Source organism: Oreochromis niloticus, linkage group LG6, assembly GCF_001858045.2.
Source record: "Oreochromis niloticus isolate F11D_XX linkage group LG6, O_niloticus_UMD_NMBU, whole genome shotgun sequence".
NCBI lineage: Eukaryota > Metazoa > Chordata > Actinopteri > Cichliformes > Cichlidae > Oreochromis > Oreochromis niloticus.
Genome location: NC_031971.2, coordinates 41,344,606 through 41,369,548, shown reverse-complemented (window position 1 = coordinate 41,369,548; position 24,943 = coordinate 41,344,606). Strand labels below are relative to the sequence as shown.

The following is a 24,943-nucleotide window of genomic DNA, read 5'->3' as shown; positions in this document are numbered from 1 at the left end:
TGGCGTTGATTTCAGAGGCTGCTGATAATGGAGTCGCCGGAGTCGGGCTCAGAGTGGGCCCATTTTTCCTCCTTTTGATCTGCAGAAAACCCCAAAAGCAGAAACAGCAAAGCAGACCTTTAGCCCCGCTTCAGGGACAGCACGGACACGTCCGTCCACCTGCAAACGTTAACATGAACTGTCTTCATGCCCTCAAAGTAAAAATGTTCATCCCAACTTTTTAGCTATCAAATACACGCAGAGTGTAAATATGCATTGTGTTCATGTTATAATAAAACTGTAGTAAAATGTTGGTGTTCAGCTTATTAATACCTCGTTTTAAGCAATAAAGAAAAATGCAGTCAATGAAATACACAGAAATCACACGAGCGTTTCCTTTGAAACAAAAACTGTTCAAATAAAACGAGCTAAAGTTTGCTGGGTTATTACGCTGCGCAGACCAAACAGCGCCTTATTTCTACAAATCACGTATCACTCCTCACATCTGGTGTGCGTGACACGTCGCTGTGACTGCACGAAAGCTCTCGTCAAATCAGAGTTAGTATCTGTAAGAGTGCCATCTGTTGGTGAGAACGTGGCACTGCAGGTCAGTACACGGGACATTTAAGGTGGAATAAGGGACGAACCTGCTCATTATACGGGACATCCTGGATAAAACAGCCCTGTCCCAAAGTCATGTGACAGCTTGAGAGCTCAGTAACTGGTGGACTTGTGGGAAATGTGTAAGTATTTCATTTTTCTCACATAATTTAATGTTTGGTTCACAGGTAATTGTTGCATTAGAAATCACAGACACACACACACATGTCCTGCAGTCATATCCTGGGTGATAACAAGCAGCAAACAGGTTTCCCCCGTCAGAGTTGGTGGTGGGGGGGGAGGGTGGAGGTTGGTCGCTGTTCGTCGGGAGTGCGCCTGCTGCTCGCACTCGTTTCTTTTCATTCAGCAGAGCAGAGCGAGGAAGAGAAGCATTTTCAGGTCTGTATGAAATCCTTCCACATCTTTTATTTATTTATCTCAGATCAGCTGATTTATTGTAAACAGGACTTTAACACTCACACTCAGCCTTGGGTCACAATGGGGGGGTAGGGGGGTTACTGTCTGAAACTTTATTCTGATTCTGTTTTTACGCTTTAAAATCTGCTTTACACACTGCCTCTGTCAGTGTGTTTAATCTGTAGGATCAGAGACTCTCTGTGTTTCTGTGTTTCTGTCTCTGCTGCTGAGCTTTGATTTGTCAGTATGAGGTCCAGGGGGTGAAATCAGGGGCCAAAAGTCCCCGAGGAAGTTTAATGCTTCATTTTTAATCTGCTGTGGAGGCAGAGAGGTCTCAGCTATACAGGCAGCAGTCGCTAACAGACGCTCGGGAATATCTGATCCTGCTGCATCAATAGTGACAGGAAAACAAGGAGTTGATCTGAACTTATTTTATTTTATTTTTATTTCTTCTTCACTGCATTTGTATCACAGCTTTTATAAAATTACTTTTTTGTAAACAAAATGTGAAACATGAAAAAATGATCACGTGTCAGCTTCAGCCATGACACTGATATATTCACTGGCAGGAAAATTACGTTATTTTTAAAACAAAATTTGTCATTTAAATGTTTTTCTTTTTAAATATTTTGTATTATTATTTTTCAGTATTATCATTGTGTTATCATATAATCATCCGGCTCCAGTCAGTCAGATCCTAAACATTAAAGCTACTTTTTGTAATTACCATTTACAAAATGCAACTCACATTGTCACCAGCAGGGAGCAGCACTTAGCCAGCGAGTTTGTTAAATGTCCACCTTTTAGCCTTTTTCTAAACAGTGTTGTCTTTTCTCAGCTCACCATCGTAAATTAAAATCAACACTTAAACGACTTAGACTCACTGCTCCCTCCTGTGGTACAAGCTGGTATTACACTGAAGTATATTTAGACTAAAATACAACCCATCAGAATCAGAATCGTGTTTATTGGCCAAGTATATGTGCAGACAAATACAAGGAATTTGGTTCTGGTAGATGGTGGCTCTCAAGCACAGCAGTGTAAATCACACACACACACACACACACACACACACACACACGTGTCTATATATACATTACATATACATACACAAAGCTGTGTAAACTAACTATAAATAACTAATCTAAACGTATATACATAAAATACAAATGAAATGAGGTGGAATGAATACTACAGAATGTACATAAGGGGCAGTTGCAGTCTGGCAGTGGGAGCAGTGTGACAGTTCAACTGTTTAGAAGGGAGATGGCGAGGGGAAAGAAAGTGTTCCTGTGTCGGGTGGTCCTGGTCTGCAGGCTTCTGTACCGTCTGCCGGAGGGCAGCAGGTCAAAAAGTCTGTGTCCAGGGTGTGAGGGGTCTGTGATGATTCCTGCCCGTTTCCTGGTTCTTGAGAGGTACAGATCCTGGATGGAGGGCAGGGGGGGCGCCAATGATCCTTTCTGCTGCCCGTACAGTCCGCTGCAGTCTGCACCTGTCCTGTTTGGTGGCTGCACCATACCAGACTGTGATGGAGGAGCACAGGACAGACTCAATGACTGCAGTGTAGAACTGGATCAGCAGCTCCTGTGGAAGACTGTACTTCCCCAGTTGTCTCAGGAAGTACATCCTCTGCTGGGTCTTTCTGAGGATGGCGTTGATGTTGGTCTCCCACTTCAGGTCCTGGGAGATGGTGGTACCCAGGAACTTGAAAATCTCCACAGTGGACTCAGGGCTGTCTGATATGATGAGGGGGGGGGGGAGAGTTGAGGGATGTCTCCTGAAGTCCACTGTCATCTCTACAGTTTTAAGAGTGTTCAGCTCCAGATTGTGCTGACTGCACCAGAGTACCAGCCGCTCAACTTCCTGCCGGTATGCAGACTCATCACCATCCTGAATGAGGCCAATGACGGTGGTGTCATCTGCAAACTTTAGGAGTTTAACAGCTGAGTTCGTGGAGGTGCAGTCATTAGTGTAGAGGGAGAACAGTAGTGGTGAGAGGACACATCCTTGAGGGGCACCAATACTGAGGGACCGAGTTTCAGAGGTGATCTCCCCCAGCCTCACTTGTTGCTTTCTGTCTGTCAGGAAGCTGGTGATCCACTGACAGGTAGCTGGAGACACGCTGAGCTGGGAGAGTTTGGAGGAGAGAAGTTCAGGCACGATGGTGTTAAAAGCCGAACTAAAGTCCACAAACAGGACCCTGGCATAAGTTCCCGGGCGGTCGAGGTGTTGCAGGATGTAATGCAGCCCCATATTCACTGCATCATCCACCGGCCTGTTTGCCCGGTAGGCAAACTGCAGGGGGTCCAGCTGGTGGCCTGTAATGTCCTTCAGATGGGCTAACACCAGTCGTTCAAAGGATTTCATGACCACAGACGTCAAGGCGACAGGTCTGTAGTCATTCAGTCCTGTGATGGTGGGTTTCTTGGGAACAGGGATGATGGTGGAGCGTTTGAAGCAGGAGGGAACTTCACACAGTTCCAGGGATCTGTTGAAGATGCGCGTAAAGATGGGAGCCAGCTGTTCAGCACAGGTTTTGAGGCAGGAGGGTGAGACACCGTCTGGTCCGGGGGCTTTCCTGGGCTTCTGTTTCTGAAACAGTCGGCTCACATCCTCAGTGTGTATTCTGAGTTTCAGGGAGGAGGAAAGGGGGGTGGGAGGTGTGTCTGTTCATCCTTTGTCCAGTATATCCACCCCCCTCCTCTGCACATGCTCAGACCACCTCCACCTCTCTGACTCTGAGCTGTCCCTCTGATGGACTCAGGTCCATCCTGCTCACCCCACCGAACGTCTGATCATCTTCAGCTCAACTCCACCGTCTCCACCCATCACAGCAGGCAAGCGACCTTAGTCATAAATACATTTATAACTAAAGTTTTGGGACAAGAAAATAGTTCCACAGGGCTCTAGTCATTATCATTATTATTATTGTTATTATTATTATTAATAATTATTATATTATATTAATATTATACTATTATTATTAAAAATAAACATTAAATCTGTTAAAATATATATATTGAAATTATTATGAGCACTAAAACATTAAGGAGACGTTAAAGCAGTGCAGTTTAATGTTGTGTTTTTAAAATGACATATTGCATGAAAGCTTTTTAAACTGTCTGTTTCTTGGCCATGTAAGCTCCCGAGTCTGTTTAAAAATATATGAATCAATAATCGGTGAAACATTTTAAAACAACAACGGCAGGAAAGACTCGGCCCCTCAGGACACCGCAGGCTGCGTTAAAGGGTTAACGATGGTGTGAGCAGCAGCTCCTTTCAGCACAAAGAACAATCAGGAGGCAGGTTGGTGAGAAGCTCCTGCGTCGAGTTTTCAGAGCTGAGATGCAACATTCCCCAGCCTGCAGACAAATCTGACGGCTGCTGCACACCAAACGTCCAGCCTCACCCCGAGCGGCCAACGAGACGCTCCATCTGCAGCAAACACGCAGGGAAAGAAGGCATCAGCGGTCATGACAGTAATGGTTTTAGAAACACAGGCTGGCCTGAAGGGGGCGCTCTGTTATATGCATTTATCCTCCCAATCCACTTCCTGTTAATGTCACTGTACAGGAACCTGCTGTAATTCAGCTGCATGTGCAGCAGGGGGCGCTGTTCCTAGACAAAACATTTTATTTTAGTCTGTGTAAATTTTCTCATGCTGACCACCAAACCCCAGGGTTCTGCTAGTGCGTGCCGACTGGTCGGTTAATGATTTAGGACAGGGCGTCCCCGCGATGGTGCTTGTTTCCAAATGATAACATCATTAATATGTTATCACTGAACTATAGCCACCGACTCAAACCCTCCTATTAAAAAATATACAGAAGACAAAAATGTTTGCCCCGTGAAACTTAATGTTTCAGCTCATTTAGTCTGGATGAACTCGAGAGCGCCCCCTGTGGAACAGAAACCAGTAAGAAGCTCTGTGTTTGTGAGTCTGTGAGGACTAGCGTTAGCCTCAAATGGTCGTTAGAGGAACTGCATCTTTTGGCGGGTCCACTTTTAGTCACTGCCAACCGCTAACCGTCAACCTCTTTATTTCTGCAACCATGACAACCTCTAGTTAGGGTCCTCGCTTCTCTGACCTGAGAACTGAGGTGAGCTTCATGACAGCGACCAGTCATAGAAAGGTGTTTTTTAATCGGTTCAAATGTGAACTTTGACCCCTCCCAGATTTCAAAGGTTAACCCTCGCCTTGTTGTCCCGTCCCTGCAGGCGCAGCAGTGCGAGCATGCTGACCTGATCCAAAATGTGCACCTCAACCAATAGCAGCTCAGCGCTGGTGGGCGACTCCCCGGACTACGGGATTTCCCCAGACGAGATCCTGGACACCACGCAGGGGCGGGCCTTCTTCGTGGCCACCATAGTCATTGGCGTGGTGCTGGTGGGCATCATGCTGGTGTGCGGCGTGGGGAACTGCCTCTTCATCACCAGCCTTGCCCGCTACAAGCAGCTCAGAAACCTGACCAACCTGCTCATCGCCAACCTGGCCGTGTCGGATGTGCTGGTGGCGGCGATCTGCTGTCCCTTCCTGCTAGACTACTACGTGGTGAAGCAGCTGTCGTGGGAGCACGGCCTGCTGCTCTGCGCCTCCACCAACTACCTGCGCACCGTCTCGCTCTACGTGTCCACCAACGCTCTCCTGGCCATCGCCGTGGACAGGTGGGTTCACCTCCGGGAACACAAGCAGACAACACACAGAGCCTCTGTGCTTCGGTTGGTTTGGTGTGTAAATGCTCCGTGTGGGAGCATCCTGGGTAACGGCCGTTCAGTTTATAATATTGCTGAATCTCTGCCACAGCATCAGCACTTAGTGCTGCCCCTCAGTGGGCGTCCAGAAGCTCCCAATCAGAGGAAAACTGACTTACCCGGAGGGAGGTCTGAGAGTAGGAGGAGCTAAAAAGGTAGTGAGAGGCTCCGTAAAGGCCAGGATAAATGTTTTATTAAAGAACAGAAGTATGGAACAGAAGAGTCCACTCCTCTTTGAAATGATTGGTAATTATTGCTGATGTTCATGGTTTGGTCCTACTAGGATGGACGTCCTTTCAGGTGATCCATTTAAATCTTAAATATTCACTTTGTGCCTGAAAGATGGACGAGGTCAGTATGACATCACTCGGTGATGAAGATCAGAGCGTGTGGAATCCTCCTGCTCCTTTTTGACTCTAACGGGATCGAAACCTCCAACATGAGCATCGTGCTTCATCCAATCAGACGTCAGAGGAGAGGCTACACTGTAAAAAATGACTGGTAAAAGTTACAATAATACTGCAGAAATTTACAGGAGAAATGGAGAATCAGTAGAATATTACAGTAGTATAAATGCAGTGATATCCTGCAGGGCTCTAGAGTGCGACCAATTTGGTCACAAATGCGACCAAATTTTTCAGTGGTGCGACTAAAAAAATATATTTGGTCGCACCGGTGCGATCAAATATTTTCGGGTAACAAAAAAAAAAAAAAAAAAAAAATCTCAGCAACTCTCGGTGTGGTCAACAACAGACACACATTATGCCCCTATCGTGGACTAAACCAATCAGAGATAGTCAGGGGCGGGACCTCTCTGATTGGCTGTGGTCCAGTTGAAAGTGCAGGTGGAAGAGAGAGGTGAGTAGCTTGAATAAAGTGATATCGATTCATTAACGGATTCCACACAAAGACGTAAACACAGAGCGGACCCGACGCACCAGAATCAGCTTTGTCTTTCTCGGCTTTCTCACCCCACGGCCCGAACACGGACACGCTGTCGGAGCTCAGCGATTCTGATGCGTCGGGTCTGCGCTGTGTTTCCGTCTTATTTGCGCTGATTCTGAGCTGCAGGTTTTGTCTCTCCAACCAAAATTCGCCGAGCCAGCAGCAAAAGAAGCAGCAAACTACGCTTCACATGTGATCAATGTCGTCATGAATTCCCTCTGACTTTTGCTGTTTTGCTTCCACCACGATAAAAATCACACTTCATGCACAGCTCCCTCTCTCTCTCTGTACATCAAGATCAGTTTCCCGTCTCAAATCTCTGTTTTCTGCATTATTCATTGGCTTATTACCCACCAGTCTACTGTTGTTTACAGCGCTGTCGGCCGCTGTCTTTTTCTTTTCTTTTTCTTTTTTCCACTTAAATGACCTCGGACAAGAAAGCCTAATTTCTGCTGTTCAATACTGAAGAAATTTAAACTTCTTAAAATTATGCAAAATTGCAGAATATTTTTAAGGTTATCTGCTATAAAACGCCAGACCAGGAAAATCTCCTTCATGTTTTTCTGTTTTATTCTCAGTTACTTTGACACAAAGGCATCTGCTGTGATGTTCACATCTCTGATGAAGTCTCATGTGTATCAGTGCTGATAAATGACCAGAATTATGATATTTCTGACTGTCTGAGGCTAAATTGAATCGAATCAGGACTTTGAGAACCGGAATCGAATGGATTATAGAAATCAGTGATGATACCCAGCCCTAGTGAGCAGCCTAGGCCTGACAGAAGTGGATGTAGCTGTGGGGAATAAGAAAAGATGAAAAGAACTATTGATAACTTTTGTGTTAAGTTAAGGACTGATCCGTCTGAAATTCATAGCCAGCTCTGACACGGTGCCATCAATCTTTGAATGCTGAAAAAGCAGCAGTGTATCCAGAAAACACATTATATGCTGCAATAAATGCACTGCCCAAGTGTCCCCTCTCCTCACTGCCTTTCAGCAGCAGGCAGCAGCAAACAGGTCGTCAGAGGAGCCGAGATGATGATTAAGTTTAACATTTTCTACAATATTGACAAAGCACTTTAAGCACAAGTTTGTTAGTTATTAATTTAGAAATGAATATTGTCTGTATGGACTTCCCCCCAAAGAAAGTGCACATGTAAAACTGCGGTGTTAAGCGATGCGGTTGAAAAATTTGAGTGCGCCTAACTTTTGTGCCGGTACGTTAGGCGTACCGGTGCGCCCATGTTAAAAAGTTAGTCTAGAGCCCTGTCCTGTCATTTATTTACAGTAACAGTACTGCAAATTCGATTACTGCACAGTTGCTGTAAATTTTACTGTGTTTTTCTTGCAGCGTGGGCAGCATGCAGCCCACTGTGATCTTAAGTGGGCCAGACAACTTAAGTGAAGTTATGATAGTTCATTGAACATTAATTATTAAACATGAAGGTTTTGTTAATTTACTGTGGACTCATTAGTAGCTGTAAACACTGCCACATCTTCTTAAGCTGGCCAGTTGGGCCGTATTTGAGTTTTGCCAGGCCGATTCTGGGCCCTGGGCCTTAAGTTTGACACCCCTGTGGGAATGCTGCTTCTAAATGATTATCAGCCTGCACCGGGGCGGGATCCTTGTAATCTCAGTTTAATCTTTAGAGGTTTTCTCCGTTAATGCTTCCTGTCACGTGACCTCAGGTGTGCTTGAGCCGAAGTATGAATGATGTTTGAGTCACGCTAAGAAACCAGATTAAGCACTCGAAACATGTGAGTCGAAGCGTGTGGCGGCAGCAGCGAGGCCGGTGATGATGTGCAGGGTCCTGATGGTGGCTCCACATCAAGCACATTCCAGAGCGGACCAGCTGACAGACGTGGTTTACATTCTGCTTCAACAAAAGCAGCTCCCGTGTTTCTGAGTGTAACCGGTCACCGGCTGCAGCTCGCACTCCGAGGCCGCGGTCCTCCACGCGTCCTTCATCACGGCTGGCTGACGGCTGTTAGTGTTTCCAGAGAGCTTCTGTGTATCTGGGGACAACAAAGTGGTTCCACTTTCCTCCTTATTCTGAGAGCGAACACATCCAAACATCTGGCAGCGTGTCAGACCGAGTCCCTCTCAGGGTACAAACACTTCTGCAGCTGATAACAGCACAATCCATTAAATCCAACAAACACAACTGCTGCTTCGCTTACATCAAAGCTCAGCTCCTCTGAAACTGCAAACACAGTCTTAAATCAACAGAAACAACAGAACCCCCGAGAGGGGACATCCTCAAAAACTAAAGCTCCATTCAATGAATCTGACCCATTCAGGCAGAAATACCAACAAAGAAATGTGTCCACAGATTTTAGAGGCAGAAAAGGAGCTCTGCCTTCATAAGAGACAAAACGATGACAGCACTGAAAAACAACAGAAAGATCTCTGACGTGTCCTCACAGTCCCAGGTTAAAACATCCCGTGTCCAGATGGTGCTGTCAGTACATAACCACCACAAACACAGTCTTACTTTGTAAAACAGCAAAACCTCCAAAGGGAACAGGATAAAAAGCCAAATCAGAGGGTCTGAGAGGGGCTCATCGTGCAGCTGCGAGTCATTCGCTAGATTATTGTTAGATTAATGCAGCGCTGCTACTTAACTGATGATGTACTGATACTCACAGCCGGACCTTTAGACTGTGATTCATTAAAAATCACAACATTAAAAAATCAGATGATTATGATTCAGCTGATTTAGAAAACGTTGATTATATTCTGTTTGTTATGTTGATTTCATCATCCCGCTGATGTTTGTGTTCGTTTATAGTGATTTATGCCAACATTACAGTATGAAGTTATGTCCGAGATATTAATAATAACAAATCATACATGTCTGTGGCACACATGAGCAAAGGTAAGCCTTTCAGCACACTCTCTCCCCCTGTTGGTCAAAGTTGAAAGCACATTTTGTAGACTACCGTATTTTCCACAGAGTAAGGCACACTTAAAATCCTTTAATTTTCTCAAAAATCGACAGTGCGCCTTATGTATGAATTCTGGTTGTGCTTACTGAGCTCGAACCGATTTTATGTGCAACACGGTGCTCAGCAATCTGTCAAAAACATTTTAGTACGACTTTGGTAAGCTACGGAGCTGCACCGCCTGATGGATTGTCGGAGCATTACGGCTACCGTAGTCAGGAGCCTTGCGGAGTAATCTGGGTCCTAAACTCCACCCTTCAGGTCCCAAAGTCAAACAAACACTGCGGCATCACTGAGAGTTAAAAACTGTCTAAATTCTTTCATCTTTAATAAAATGATCAGCGTTGCTGCTTTACCAGGTGTAACTATTAAGTTTAACATCCAGGCATCCATGAAAACAGGATTTATGAAATTTAACAGAGTTAGAAGTTAGCAGGAAGTTAGCTCGCTAGCTTCCACCTAAACATGATATAGCATGTTCTGACTGAGAGATTTCTGAAACATTCAAACGTACAGCTCTGCTATCACTTCCAACATAAATGAAGACAGAAAACTAAACAGCAGTGACGTTTGTAGGGTTACTGAAGTTGGGCTAGCTGGTATATAATGATGTGCTACGTGATCGCTAGCGACACAGCTATGTTAGCATAGCATAAACACAGTGAAGCTGGAGGATGAACGCTAACTTTTTTCCACTCGATAAAAGTTAACGTGAGGATTTCTGATGGTTAGGGACAAATGCAATCGCATGGCAGGATGCTGTAAACGGACCAAACTTCAGTCAGGAGAACAACTGAGATAATCCATCCACAATACGAGGTTAGTCATTAATATACTGCAACAACACGGGAATAGAGCAGCTGCCAGAGGATTCAACATTAATGAATCAATGGCACGGAAGTGGAGGAAGCAAGAAGAATGGGTTGAGTAAAGTTTGACTTATCTGTTTTGTTTCGCTTAATGTGCCTTACAAATACGGTAACTAAAAATTTATATTATTAAAGCTTCAGAAACCAAAAGGTTTCCGTGTTTTAGAAGCAGTCCGTGTGAAGAGTGCGAAAGCTGGCCCTCCTCCACCTGAGCCAGTTTCCTGTCTGTGTCTGCAGGTACATGGCGATCCTGCACCCGCTGAGGCCTCGTATGGAGCACCAGACGGCGTGCTGCGTGATCCTGACCATCTGGCTCATCCCCATCTTCATCTCCATCCCGTCTGCCTACATGGCCTCGGAGACGACGTACCCACACGTGGATGGTTGCCCCGATAAGACCTTCTGTGCTCAGATCTGGCCCGTGGACCAGCAGATTTACTACCGCTCTTACTTCCTCCTCGTCTTCGCTCTGGAGTTCGTGGGCCCCGTGTCTGTCATGGCCGTGTGCTACACATACATCTCCAGAGAGCTGTGGTTTAAAAATGTTCCAGGTTTTCAGACGGTACAGATCCGCAAGAGACTGCAGAAGCGCAGGAGGACCGTGGTGGTGCTGATTCTGGTCCTGGTGGCCTACATCCTGTGCTGGGCGCCGTATTATGGCTTCACCCTGCTGCGAGACTTTTACCCCACCCTTATCTCCACGGACAAGAACTCCCTGGTGGCCTTCTACATCATCGAGTGCATCGCCATGAGCAACGGGATCATCAACACCCTCTGCTTTGTGAGCGTCCGAAACAGCAGGAAGCAGCTGAATAAGTCTGTCAAGTTCCCTCTGAGGCTGGTGAGCTTCGTGGCCACCAAGTGGCTGGATGAAGCTGAGCTGCGGACATCCTCCCTCCGGGTGACGGAGGAGATGGAGGGTGGCCGGGTGAGGTAGAGCTCAAGCCTTTCAGGAGAGATAGAAGGATAAAAATAAGATCCATCACAGGAACCAAGAACATTTGGAGGAACTCAGGAACCAAACCTGCAGCTGCGCTTACTTCTTCTTCTATGACAGCAGCAGGTCTCAGAAAGTCTCAAAGGACCAGGAACTGATAGGATAAATGCTGGCTCGAACGCAGGAGCTGGAAGGTACAAACATCCGGTAAACCGGCTGCACGCAGAGACTCAGAGCTGAAGTCAGGAACGAGGCTGCGAGGTGTTTGCTCAGCAGAACTGTGGCTGCTGTCGAGTGTTAGCGACGCTGTATCGTCCACGGAGAGACTTTCTGATCCCGTTTTTGTAGTTTCCAGCTGTTTGTATCTAATGTGGATGAAAACCTTCAGTTATTATTTACAACACTGAGGCCAGAGACCTGTTTAAACTGGATTGCATTATTAGGGGCGTGGCTTCTCTGACTGACAGATGGCTGTAGCTGCTAGCTTCACCTGAACTGGACCTCTGCACCATGTTTGTGATGTTGGAGCCTTTAGGAGCATTTTAATGACATCATGTGACCAATAACATGGCTGCTGTGTGGGTAATTGTGGGAAGTTGCTAACTAGCATTAGCTACAAACTTATCCAGATATGGTCACGTCTGACTGCCACCGTGGCAACAGCTACAAAGCTAAAAGTGAGGCTTCAGGAAGACGTGTCGACCACCCCTCACAGTGTTCAGGGGCCTCAGTTAAAGTGACGTAATCAGAGTTTGGTGTGAGCGCCTTCTGCCCTCACACCAGCAGTTTGGAAGGAGTCTACCACATCTCCTCCTGGCTCTTCTTCTTCTGTGGATTTCAGCCTGACTCCCCGACATGCTCCTGCTGTTCAAAATAAAACTGTTAGTAATGCAGCAAGCTCTGCGCGTGTGCACGATTCTCCGCTCATATTCATGTCAAAGATGCATTTTTAAGCTTGTAATGAAGGAGGAGAGGTGAGAGCTGGAGCGGTGCGTGCTGGTGTTTGTGCAGCTTTCAGAGGCTGTTTTGTACCTCGGTGTGCTCTTTGCGTGGGCTCGTTTGATCTTTAGACCAAACTTCGCCTCCTGAGGGCTCATCAGTTCAGCCTCCGCCATCGTTTCCACCCTCATTAGTGCCGATCAGCACACAGCGAAGACCCCGTCACACAGCTCTGTGAAGCCGGTCTCTTATTTATGTTCACGCAGCAGCTCCAGACGCACAGAATCAAAGTCAGCCAGCGTCCTCTGTAGCAGCATCGAGTGAGTTTATACTGAAATCAATACTGCCTGTTCTTCCTCACATCAGAGGGTTTCTGACCTTTCTTTGGTGTGTGTGTGCAGCGCTGTATCACAGGTTTGATCTGCATATTTGTAATGCTGCTGTTGTATAATCTGCTTAGCAACGATGAAAGCAAACCTGAAGAGAACAATGACTCGTTACAGTCCCTCCCTGCTGATTTGCATTGTATATACTGTGTGCCCATGTTAGGGTTCACTCACGTGGTTGTGAGTGGTTTAATATTCACTGCGTTGCAAATAAAAAGCGCCTGAAATGGACGAAGCAAACAGGTACAGCTCTGTGAAAACTAACTGCCTCTCTTCTTAAATCACGAATGACCTGGAGCTGAGTCCAGTTTCACTGCCAGGCCTGGTTTGAGTCCAGACTTTCAGCCAATCAGAGGTGGAGGTGCTGGTTCCTGCATGGTTCCCTGAGTCACAGCAGAGCAGCCCAGACCGTCACACGACCACCACCGTGTCTGCCTGCTGCTGGGATGTTCTCTGGATGAAACGCTGTTAGTCTGATGCAGATGTGACTCAAAGCTTCCAGAAAGTTCAGCTTCTGTCTCGTCAGCCCTCAGAATATTATCATCCAGATGTTTGTTGGCAGATGTGAGACGAGCCTTTGTGATCTTCTTGGTCAGCAGTGGTTTCTCCTTGGACTCTCCCATCTTTGCCCCGCCTCTTTCTTATTGTTGACCTCTGACCTTATCTGAGCCAGGTGAGTCTGCAGGTCTGCAGATGTTGTTCTGGGCTCTTCTGTGACCTCCACAGCCTTAGAAATGTCTCTGTAACCCTCTCAGGCTGATGATGTCACTGACTTTGTTCGTCTTCCACGGCGATGTGAAAGACTCGCTGTCAGTTATCACAAACAGCTGGTTGCAGTTCTTGTTGCCAACGATGACAAAACCAGTTATTAAATTTAAGATGCAATGACATCACAGGGCAGCGAAGTTTGGAAAGCTTTTGTTCCCCTAATAAACGAAATCAACGTGTAAAAACTGCATTTTGTGTTTGTTCGGGTTATCTTTGTGAGATCTCATAAAGAGCAGAGATGTTTCAGGCTCACCGAGACAGCGAGGAGCTTCTCTGTTCTTAAACTGAGTCTGAAGTCACATCCTGACGTTTTTTCCTGTAAACTGTCCTCATCAAACAAAGAAAAACAGACCCAGTGTTGAGCTCAGTCTGAATACACTGAATGACCACATTTTTTCATCGATGGATTTTCTTTCATGCCCAAGACAAAGGCAGGCTCCATCGGCTCAGACTGGACATCACATTCCCCACAGCCCGACTCCCAGCATCAGTACTGGTGCCTGTGTATAAGCTCAGTGAAGGCGCGCCGTCATCACAGCTGAACAAATACTTGTTTTCTGTGTGTTAGACTACGATCATTAAAAGAAACCAAAAACTGTCATAAAAACACATTTTTGTTCTGTCACAGATTAAAAAAGCACATTTAGAGAGTTTGTCCATCACAGAGACCCTCCCCTCAGGATGATACCTGCACAGGTGACCAACGGGCTGTCTTTGCCTGCAAAACACAAAACACTCCACAGCTCTGCTCGCCGGGTCAGTAAAACTTCAGGGCGGGCTGAGCTTCCTAATCAATCAAATGGACTTCCTGTCGCAGCTGTGACAGGAAGTGCTGCTGGCAGGTTGACGTTCTGCCGCGTTGGTCGCAGATCAGCATCGTAGGAATGGAGAAAGGAGAGACGCCGCTTTGTTTTTGATGTATTTAATAGAAAAACAGTCCAAGAATCAGTGAGCTGATAAAAATGGTTTACGTTCCTCTCTGAGCGACACAAAAACAGTTTCAGACGTTTCGTGGTTCAGAATCCAGACTCACCTGCGTCTGCGGCAAACAGCACAGTCTCTATTTACAAAAATAAAAGCAGGTCAGAGAGCGCCACGGCTCAGCTGTGGTCGCTGCTCGGACCCTCTGTGGAGGACGCCGTCTCTGAGTAGAAAACACGATTTCTTACCAGAATTAATCACTCGCTTCATTTTAAAGCTGCTTCAAAATAAAACGGACCCGAGCACTTTGGACGGCCTCCGGTCGACTTCTCACAGGTGACTTTACAGGTAAACTTGGAGAAATCCAGAACTTAAACGGGTCGGGCTTTTATTTTAGTGTTACTTATTTTAATGTTTGGTGGGCCTCAAACGTGCTCCACCCCCACAGCCAGAAATAATCCCTTTCAAATTAAAAGTCCTGCAGCACTTCTTTTACTGGAAGAAGAAACCCGCTGTGTTTCTTCTTACTGACACTACGGATATATGAAGACACACTTTTTCACATTAAAATGAAAACAATGAGACTTATTTTGAAAAAGTGCAAGTACGACTGTTACTTCCTCTCTTTTTCACATTAAAAGCAAAACAAAGGCATATATTTGAAAACCTAAATATGAGTTTTACTCTGAAAAAACCTGGATGCACCTCAGCACTAATCACAAGTAGAGCAAACTGAAACATGATGGCAGAAATAATAGTTTCATGTTTTAATCCACGTGTTTCTCCTTTGTTGTGCTCCTGATTGATGCAATCCAAGTTTGACAGGCTGCAACACTTTTAATTTGAAAAAACACCTGAATGTTCCTCATCACAGCAAAGAAGAAAATGGAAATACAACAAAAAAATGTAAACATGTTTTTTCCTTGTTATCTCACTCCTTATTCACAAAGACTTCCTGATGTTATTTCCACATTAAAAGTCTGTAAAGGGAAGACTTTGAGACTTTTAATGTGAAACAACACAAGGACGTGTCTTATCCATCATCACGAGTACCATAAAGCAAAACCAACAGGAAACAGAAAGCAGAAATCATGTGTTCATACTCGTTTCTTCTTTGCTGAATATTGACAGATGTTTTTCACATTAAAAGCCTCTCTACAAAAGGCTGCCGAACCTTTAATGTGAAAAACCACACAGGTATGGTTTAAAATCAATGCGGATGGACCGGGTTTGTAGAGGATGACGTCATCAAACACGGCGTTCTGGTCTGTTGAGCCCTCAGCGAGGGGCGGGGCATGTTTCCACCTACTTCCTCCTCTTCAGGAAGGCCGTAGCCTCTCTCTGCAGGCCTTTGATGTCCTCCTTCCCGCTGTCGTCTGAGTCAGGAGGGACGTAGTCCGAGTCATCGCCCGCGTCCTCGCTGTCGTCATTAATGAAGCTGTCCTCGTACTCGTCCTCGTCGTCTTCATCAGCGGGAGTCTTTTTGGCAACGTGGCGAGCTGTGGGGGGATTTACTGCGAGTGAGTCAGAGGATGAAGTGGCCGAGATTTAGTTTCTGTTTCTAATTTTCAGACCCTTTTATTTATCACCTGTTGTTATTTACTTCCACCTGTACGACACAAATGTGTGTGTGTGTGTGTGTGTGTGTGTGTGTGTGTGTGTGTGTGTGTCCATGAGCATACCTGGTTTCTTTGTGTGTTTGTATTCCTTCCTGTGCAGGGGGTTTTTCCTGCATAGGAAACAAAGTTCACGTCAGAATAAACTCGTTACTGTCACGCTGGAGTGATGCAGGTCAGACGATGTTTCTTGACAGCCGTGCGTCTGCAGCTTTGGTCGAGTTAAAAATACTCGAATTACTCATCGCAGAATCTGCAGCGAGCCAAGTGTCAACCATCGAAATGCAAACGCTGCTCTAAAGAACACGAATCGCATCAGTATACTGTGTGTCCCTGTGTGTGTGTGTGTGTGTCCCTGTGTGTGTGTGTGTGTGTGTGTCCCTGTGTGTGTGTGTGTGTGTCTGTGTGTGTCTGTGTGTCCCTGTGTGTGTCTCTGTGTGTGTCCTCCTGTGTGTGTGTCCCTGTGTGTGTGTGTGTGTCCCTGTGTGTGTGTGTGTGTGTCCCTGTGTGTGTCCCCCTGTGTGTGTGTGTGTGTCTGTGTGTCCCTGTGTGTGTGTCCCTGTGTGTGTGTGTGTGTGTGTCCCTGTGTGTGTGTGTGTCCCTGTGTGTGTCCCCCTGTGTGTGTGTGTGTGTGTGTGTGTGTGTGTGTCCTTCGTAGTGACCCTCAGTTTTTACAAAAATGTTCGTTTGCAGTTTTTCTGTCCTGAAAAGCACTAAATGAAAACCTAAATGAAATAAAGTCAATAAAAAAACTGAAGTTAAAACAGAAAAAGTATAAAATCAATAACTTTGTGTTTTCGGACAGGAACAATGTGCTGCAGTCAGTTATTAATGTGTGGTCACTCTGAGGCTCCTCGTTGGTGTCTGTTTGCTCCTGAAACAGATCCAGCTGTTTGTCAGCAGCTGCAGAGCCTCAGCCGTCGGCTCAGCTCTAACCTGTAGCAGTCGGTGCCGTACGGACACTCAGGTTTGTCCTCCTCCTCCTCCTCCTCCTCCTCCTCTTCCTCGTAGTCCGTGTCTCCAGGGTGACTGCACTCCTGGAAATGAAGTGGGTTCTTCCTGGAAAACACAAGCAGGGAGGAAATGAAGGGTCTGCAGCCCACCTGTGCAGGGCGGTCACCTGCAACTGTGTGCTATGCAGCGTGCACCACACTAGTGCTGGGCGATATGACGGTATATATCGTGTGGACGATAGAAAAGTGTCTATCGTGCCATTTGTCTTCTATCGTTTCTAACCCGAATTTTACAAATTATTACATAAAATATATCATTAACCCTTTAAAACCGGTCAGAGCAGGCACACTCCATTTTGCCTAACTATTTTTAAATCCCTGTAGAACTGTAACCACGTAAGGTAGCGCAATAATGGTTTTTTTGCATATGAAACCGTAGGAGTTGTACTTACATCTTATGCCATCAGCTTGCCCGAGGTCACGGTTTCCTTCCACATATAGCTTTGCAAAAATTGCATAAAAAGCACTTCCAGCAACAAAAACATAATATTCCAGAAACAGGCTTTGCCGATCCGATCAGCTGTTCATAACACTTCCTACGTTGGAATATAAGTCAGCGCGAACTATCGCATGTCCGCCATTACCTGTCCGAAACCGGAAGTGACGTCATTTTCGCGGAAAATGTAGTTTTTTAAGCTTCAAAGTCTATGTTGGTGTTTTTAAAAGTCATGTTTGACTTTATGCTTTTCTGTGTCGTTTCTGGGAGGCTTAGAAGTCAAATTACACTGTTGGAAATAGTTTATTTTGATGCACATGCTGTGTTTTTGCAAATTTGCATTTATTTATTTTCATTTTTCCTGTAGTATATAAAAATTTGTGTATCTCAAAAATAAAACTATGAAGACACTCAAAATAAATAAATGTAAAGATAAGCTCTGGCGGACTTGGTTCTATGGTAGGTCTTAAAGGGTTAAATAGCCTGTGCAAATATATTAGTGTTGTCTTCTCACTATACATACTCTTAACTTTATGCAAGAGAAAATAAAGTATAAAAAAATGACATTTTTCACAAAGAAACTCCGTCTTGTTGTTTTGCGACATGGTGCTGCTTTACGTGCACCTGGATTTGCGACATGCTTTACGGTAACTCAAAACAAAGACTGCACCCTCTCCACTCGCTGTTTACAGACTGCATACTTTCCAGATGACCACAGGTCAGGTGGTATATCGTGATATATATCGTTATCGTGATATAAAATAATTCATATCGTGATAAATATTTTTTCCATATCGCCCAGCACTACACCACACCATGGGCTGGGACCAGCTGTTGGGAGTCACTGCAGTGACGACAGCTGGTCCTTGTTTCAAAGATTTTTCTAAAAGTGAAATCTGAAGGATTAATCTGAGTCTGTGAGATGGTGAAGGGGCGGGGCTACGAGAGGCTCTTGACTCGCCTCTTCAGCTCGTCTTCAGAGGGAAACGAGACATCAAAGCAAAAGCTGTCAGAATAAATTCAGCCTGTGACTGCGTGTGTTTCAGTGTCGTACCTGTAGCAGTCCTTCCCGTACGGACACGGCGTTCTGACTCGGGCTTTGGAAGGGGCGGGGCTGGACTCGGCGTCTCCGTTCGACCCGGCGGGCTCGGCTCGTTTAGACGTCCCGTTGTTTTCAGACATCTTGCCCTCTTTCTCAGACTCGTTTGCTTTGTCCTCCGCTTCCGCCTTCATGGTGAAGCGGTCGTTCTCGCCGCTGTCCTCAGACCTGTTTGGTTTAGCCGGATGGTGGGCGGCGGCCTCCTGAAAGTCAGAGGACATATTAGTCTCTTAGGTCAGGAGGCGGAGTTTAAACCTGGAAACAGAAACTCTGCTCAACAGGTCTTACCTCAGGTTGTTCTTCGTCATCACTCAGTTTTCTCTTCTTCTTCCTCGGCCTCTCCTCCTCCTTCCTGCTGAACTCCGCCTCCTCAGGTGAGGAGGTTGCTGTGGGCGTGGCTTGTGCGACAGCTGCTCGTTTAGTGGCAGGTGATGGCGCTGCAGGTCGGCAGGTCCGAACTAAACAGACATTTTCAAACAAATAACAAGTGACAGGATCAGAAAGGGCGCCCCCTACAGGCAGAGGGAACACAGGACGGGTCTTGTTACCTGTCGGGGTGGAGGACGGAGTCTTTGCAGCAGGTACAGCCACCAGCATCCATGCAGGTAAAACTCTTCTCCTGGTCACAGACGGAGCGGCGTCTCGCTGATCATCCTTCGCCGATCCCACCGAGTCACCCTGAAAGAAACGCAACGAGACGACTTCACTGATTGGCTGCTCACTTCCACGCTGCCATCCACTGAGCCACTGACACACCCACTGTGGGGTCAAACATGTGAAGCTGTCTGCTGTGGCGCCCCCTGGTGAACGAGGGAGGATCTGCTGTCAACCAAAGTTTCCTTTATTATTACAATAATTCCTGTTCTGATGATGATTTCTGTCAGTGTGTTTTTTGTTGTACTTGTTGATCTGTTTGTTTGTGTCATAACTTCATTTATAAACTTTTTTTTTTTAAATAAACTATTCTAAAGTTTCATGTTTCTGTCACATCACATTGACCCTGCACTCTGAAAAGCGCCTCCTTGATTAAATATTCACACTTGCTGATGTCACTCTTAGGCCCCGCCCCCCTGAGGAGTCTTCCAGCAGTTTCTCGTCTCTGAAAAGTTCAGCCTACCTTGAACGGTCTCTCGGCCTCCTCGTCTTCCTCCGGAGCTGCTGACGGCGGCGGCTCCTCCTGGTTCAGTCTGACAGCTGGACGTGGATCCACAGCTGGATCAGGAGGAACAGCAAGTGTCTCTTCTTCTTCTTCTAACATCTGGCTGTTCCTGTGGGGAGCGACACTGATGCAGATAAATGTTAACTTCTGTGAGACCTTAACGCTGCGAGCTGGAAGCTCAGCGTGAATTTTAACTGAGCTGATCAGCATTAACTTTGATGTCAACTTCAAAGAGCACGACGGCTCCAGGACAAAAGAAAACGTAAACCTACGCTGTGCCTAATGTTCCGACCGAGTGTTTAACCCCGCAGGGCGCAGCCCGCACAGATAAAAGAGCTCTCGTTACCTGAGAGCAGCCTCCACCTTCATTATTCAGCGAGACGGTTCGAGTCTTTGTCTCGACCGACATCAGCACAGAAAGGAGCGTTTTTCAGACGTCAGAAGTACCTTGGCGTGCGCTCGTCTCCGCCCACTGACACCACCTCGTAGATAAACCGACCCGGCAGCAGAGAGAAGAAGTCTCCATGACGGAGGACGTGCCAGGAACCTTTCTGCAGAGGTCGAGGGTCATTGGTGGGGGTCGACTGAATGAAGCACGGGTTCAGGTGTGTCTGAGGACCGAAACAGCAGGAGGTTAAACCGAAACTCAAACAACAACATTAATAATAATAATAATAATAACAATAATAATGGAATTAAAAATCTGCCAAAGCAACAGGAACCAAGGCTGAATTTAAAGCAAAAGGGAGATTTCTATGATATGAAACATGAAGGAAAACAACCAGACTTCTATATTTATTAATAATGTTGAATAATAAAATGATTATGTAATAAAGCTAATGTAATAAGAAACAAAATCTAAACCTAAACCTGTGGCCTGCTTCACATTCAGGAACAGGAGGAAGGACGAACGTACGGCTTTGAGGCGTAGCTCTCCGCTCAGGTTCTCCAGCAGCCCGTGGTGTCTGGAGACTCGCTTATCACTGATCTGAGACGGGAAACAAGGCAGCGTTTACAGACGTCTCCGGCTGTTTCTGTTACAGTATTACTCTAAATAAATCAAACAGACTCGAGCTCAGCCATGATGAATGAAGGGAAGCAAACCAGGTCTCAGAACAAAGACAGAAAAACAAGAGAGTTGTTTTTTAAACAGGAAGAGGTCAAATTTTACACCCTCGACAAATTATACAGACATGATGGGTGGCTCAAGATTTTTGCACAGTGGCCAGTTGTAGCCTTATAAAGCAAGGGTGGGGTTTAGATCTCACCCTGGGTGAACACACCTGGATCAGATGATTAGTTCATCACCAGGCCTCTGGAGAACTGGAGGGCATTTAAATGAATAGATGAAGGACACCTCTAAACCTCGAGGCTTGGAGTTCCCCACCCCTGTTTTAAAGGATACACCTGAGCAGCATCCTGTTGCCTCCTATTGTATTTTAAGGAACTGGCAGGAGGACGGAGGAGGGTCAAAGTTCAAGGTGCTAGCTTATGAAGCCCCGCCCTCTCTGCGTCAGCAGATCAGTGATCCACCTGATCACGTCTGGTCACTTTGTTATTGATAGTTATGGGCTTTAAATCATGTTTTTAAGTGAAGCTAAGCTTCTCTGGATTTATCACGTGATCAAAGATCATGTGCAGCTGTAACGAGCAGAAGTCTATAAATGATCCGCGGTCATGTTTCCAGGCTGAAGAGGAGAGGAGGACTCACTCCCAGTAACGGGCCCCGGCCCAACACCGTCTCTCCGGGTGGCAGGTGGACCGGATCCCCGCCGTCCACCGGGACCAGGTCGAAGCCAGACATCGGCTCGGCAGAGCGGACGGAAGCAGCTGCACCCCGCTGGAGGAACGTGGAGGAAAACAGAGAGCAGCGCCACGCTTCGACAATTCAAAAGGTTTCAGGTTAAAAGCAGCTTCTCGGAGTGTGGAGGGGAACCGGACCGAGCAGCAGCGCCGACACAACTTCAGTTCAGCAGCACCGTTCAAAACTTCCGGGACGGAGCGGAGCGTGCGCACTGAGTCTCTGACCTCACTCACCGAACTCCGCCCAGAATCTCCCTGATCTTTTATTAATCTTCATTTAAAAAAAATAAAACTAACCTTACCTGTGCTAACCTCGGTAGCACGGCAGAGTAAGAAATGCTTTACAGTTTAATTTTATAATTAGAAAATTAAGAAAATCATATATTCAGCTGTTTTCAAATTTAAATTAACGGACGTTTATGCCTTGCACGCATGCGCCAAAAATCAAAATATGATGACGTAGCGTACATTTGTAAACATCCGTTAGGACATTTAAACCGTGTGAGCTGTCTGTCAGAGACCTCACGGAAGGTAAGACACCGGTTTTCTCTCGCGCGCTGCCGCGTTCTTATCACACACACCGGGACACGTGCACGGTCTGTTTCCCAGTTAAAGTCGGTGTTCGGTCTGAAAGCGGAAGCGGCCGGTGGAGTTTTTCATGAACTATTAGCTGTTAGCTGTTAGCAGGGGCGGAGGCGAGTCGTCGGGTTGAAGAATTAAAATCAGGTTTTGTTACTAAAAATCAGAGCGTCGGCCAAAACTAGAGCTTAGTCCTCTGCAGGGCCACACAGGACAGTAATAACGTGGACATTTATCACGCGCTGAGCTTTGAAGACAGAGACAGGAAGCAGTTTGTGTTTGGGTGACGTCTCCAGGCTGGGTCCGTGGGGACCCCACTGTTCATGTTTCTCTTTCGGTTTGACGTGGGAGCCCTTCACCTTCTCGTCACGCCTCTCTGCACGGAATCTTTCTGGTTCATCTACATCTCACAGGCCTTTGTGTCCTTGTTTCAAAACGTTTCGCTCTTTTCTGCTTATTTTGTGTGAAACCTTCATTATTTAGCAGCTTGATCTTCTCCTTACTGGCACTTTGCGTCATTACTCTCTCTGAGGTCCGTTTCTTTCTTTTCTCGCTCATTTCAGTGATTTTGTGTCTTTTTTCTCATCTCATCTTTCTGTCTCTCTCTGGGTGTTTCGGGATATTTTCTTCCCCCCCGATTCTTTATTTATGTCTTTGTGATGTAATTATTTTACTCTATTTTTTTTTTTTTTTTTTTTTTTTTAAACCTGCATTTTATTTCGCTTTTCCTGCCTCTGTACTTTGAAACATGTCGGTGCTTTGATGAAGAATCTCAGGCTTCACTGTGATTTCTCTTCATCCTTAACTTGTCCTCCACAGTGTGAGTTAAACAGTCTGAGGTCTTTACGTGGAATCTATGACTCATTTCTCCATCGTTGTCGGCTCTCTTTCCTCAGGCTCTTCCACTCAGTCTGACTCTATTATGCAGCATGTGTGTGGGAGGACTCCACCAGTGTTTTTTCTCTGTGAAGGAAGCCCCGCCCTGACGGCAGCCGAAGGCACCGCCCCACCTCGCAACTTTGCTGAGACGCTGCCGACAGAAATGACCGTGAGGATCTTTGGCGAGCTGGACGCGACGAGCCTGTGCAGCGCGGCGAGGACCTGCAGGCTGTGGCATCAGATCATCGAGCAGAGCGAGCAGCTGTGGAGGAAGCAGTGCCTGATGGTCCGAGCCATCTGCCAGAGGGAGGTCGACAGCGACCGGAGACACGGCCTCTCCTGGAAGGTTCCTAACATATTATGTCATTAAACTTAGAAAACATCTCAGATTCTTCTGAACCTTTTCCAGGTTAATGATCCGCTTCAAACAGGAATTATGCTCATTTCAGGTCCTGCTGTCATTAATCTAAAAGGGATGAAGGTCAGAGGTTTTAAACATTTTTCCATCGATGTTTTTCTGAGGGATCTGATGCCGATGAAGGTCATGTGACCTGTGTCAGCAGGTTTGCAGGTCAGAGCTGAGATTTGATCTCCAGGTTTTCATATCAGCTGAGTTGATTTATGCACATTAAATCCTGAATATTCCAAAAAGCATCACAAACTTGGGATGCAGTTTTCACAGACACTTTCTATAAAGTTAGGTTTGGTCCACGGTGTCACACCCGTGGAACGTCACGCTGAAGACAGACCACCTTTTCATATTCAAGCTTTAAGTCCCTCAAAATATATTGTTGGAAAAATGTCTAAGAACACCTCGCCCTTTGTTTGAGCTGAAATTTTGAATAATTTCCCCGAAGAATTGGATCCCTGGCCTGGAATAGTTTTTAGGCAAACATGACAGAGTCAGCTGGGAATTATTTTGATGGAATGAAGCCGCTCTGTCAGAGCCATCAGCTTTCTTCTGATTGGGCTTCTGCTGGAAGGTTGCTGAAGGGCAGAACCTGTGACTGTAGCAGATGTTCCAGCTGTTCTCACTGAAGTGTTGGATATACTCATAACATTACAACTGTTAGTAATGACTGTGAAACAGAGCGGAGTGAAGACTTGTCCACATGTCAGACGTCTCACGCTGCAGCCATTTATTTTAATGCCATTATTAAAAACTGCTTTTAGTCCAGCTTATAAAACTAGCGTCACCCAGAAACAGCACAACTGTTTTCTGACCGTTTCCTGTCCTCAGGTGATCCTGGTGAGGAACTACATCCGCAGCCGTGTGAAGAAAGACTGGCTGATTGGACGGTTCAGCCACGTGAGGTCGGCGGACGAGCTGAGCGGCAGGAAGCTGACGCCGCTGGATGCGGAGACCTGGGGCGAGATCCTGGAGGCCGAGCTGGATCGATGACGTCGTTCCGGTTTTATCAAAGCACCTCGAGCACTTCTGATTTTTAACTCTAATATATTCCCCCTGCAGTTTGTGTTTCACGGGAAACGCAAACTTTTGTACATATTTTTTAATTTTTTTATAGAAAAAAATCACAGAGAAACAAAGTGAAACTTTTTTTTTTTTTTTAAATTTGAGCCTTTTAGTTTTGGGTTCGTGTAAATATGACGATGATACAATAAACCATCTTTGTGAGGTTGTGCTGACTCGGTTCTTTTTAATGACACATCACAGCTTCTCCCATCAAGCAAACACGCAGCACGCCACACAGACTCACAAAGAAATCAGTGTGACAGTCTGTGATTTCAGACCAGCAGAAATATAAAAGCATAAAGTCATGCACACCTGCAGCTTACCGACACGCAGGAACATCAAACTCAAGTTTACTTAAATCAGCTGTGTTTATCTGTTTTTAACGTTTTTGCTCAAAGGTAACAAAGATGTTGCTTTGGCCACC

At 46.0% G+C, this 24,943-nt stretch overlaps 3 protein-coding genes across 7 annotated transcripts; 2 read left to right on the top strand and 1 right to left on the bottom strand.

Moving 5' to 3' along the window:
• The first annotated feature begins 614 nt into the window (after positions 1-614).
• Positions 615-14,919, top strand: prokr1a (prokineticin receptor 1a). 3 transcript variants are annotated; one of them, XM_025908424.1, is made up of 3 exons: positions 615-722; positions 5,215-5,661; positions 10,748-14,919. In XM_025908424.1, the coding sequence occupies exons 2-3, from the start codon at positions 5,249-5,251 to the stop codon at positions 11,445-11,447; spliced, it is 1,113 nt and encodes a 370-aa protein (XP_025764209.1). In that variant the 5' UTR covers positions 615-722; positions 5,215-5,248; the 3' UTR covers positions 11,448-14,919. The 3 variants fall into 3 exon arrangements, with proteins under 3 accessions (XP_025764209.1, XP_025764208.1, XP_003456559.1); XM_025908423.1 differs by lacking the exon at positions 615-722 and adding an exon at positions 956-978; XM_003456511.4 differs by lacking the exon at positions 615-722 and having other exon boundaries at positions 4,451-5,661.
• Positions 14,447-21,629, bottom strand: aplf (aprataxin and PNKP like factor). Of its 3 annotated transcripts, none has more exons than XM_005461298.4 (10): positions 21,496-21,629; positions 20,701-20,772; positions 20,232-20,395; positions 19,743-19,908; positions 19,174-19,303; positions 18,914-19,083; positions 18,581-18,828; positions 17,014-17,136; positions 16,144-16,190; positions 14,447-15,975 (listed from the first exon to the last, which is right to left on the bottom strand). In XM_005461298.4, exons 1-10 carry the CDS (start codon positions 21,586-21,588, stop codon positions 15,767-15,769), a joined length of 1,422 nt encoding a protein of 473 aa, XP_005461355.1. In that variant the 5' UTR covers positions 21,589-21,629; the 3' UTR covers positions 14,447-15,766. The 3 variants fall into 3 exon arrangements, with proteins under 3 accessions (XP_005461355.1, XP_005461356.1, XP_005461357.1); XM_005461299.4 differs by having other exon boundaries at positions 14,447-15,960; XM_005461300.4 differs by having other exon boundaries at positions 19,743-19,893.
• fbxo48 (F-box protein 48) lies at positions 21,536-24,685 on the top strand. Its single transcript, XM_013264929.3, has 3 exons — positions 21,536-21,679; positions 23,063-23,391; positions 24,286-24,685. The coding sequence occupies exons 2-3, from the start codon at positions 23,089-23,091 to the stop codon at positions 24,445-24,447; spliced, it is 465 nt and encodes a 154-aa protein (XP_013120383.1). The 5' UTR covers positions 21,536-21,679; positions 23,063-23,088; the 3' UTR covers positions 24,448-24,685.
• The last annotated feature ends 258 nt before the right edge of the window (positions 24,686-24,943 follow it).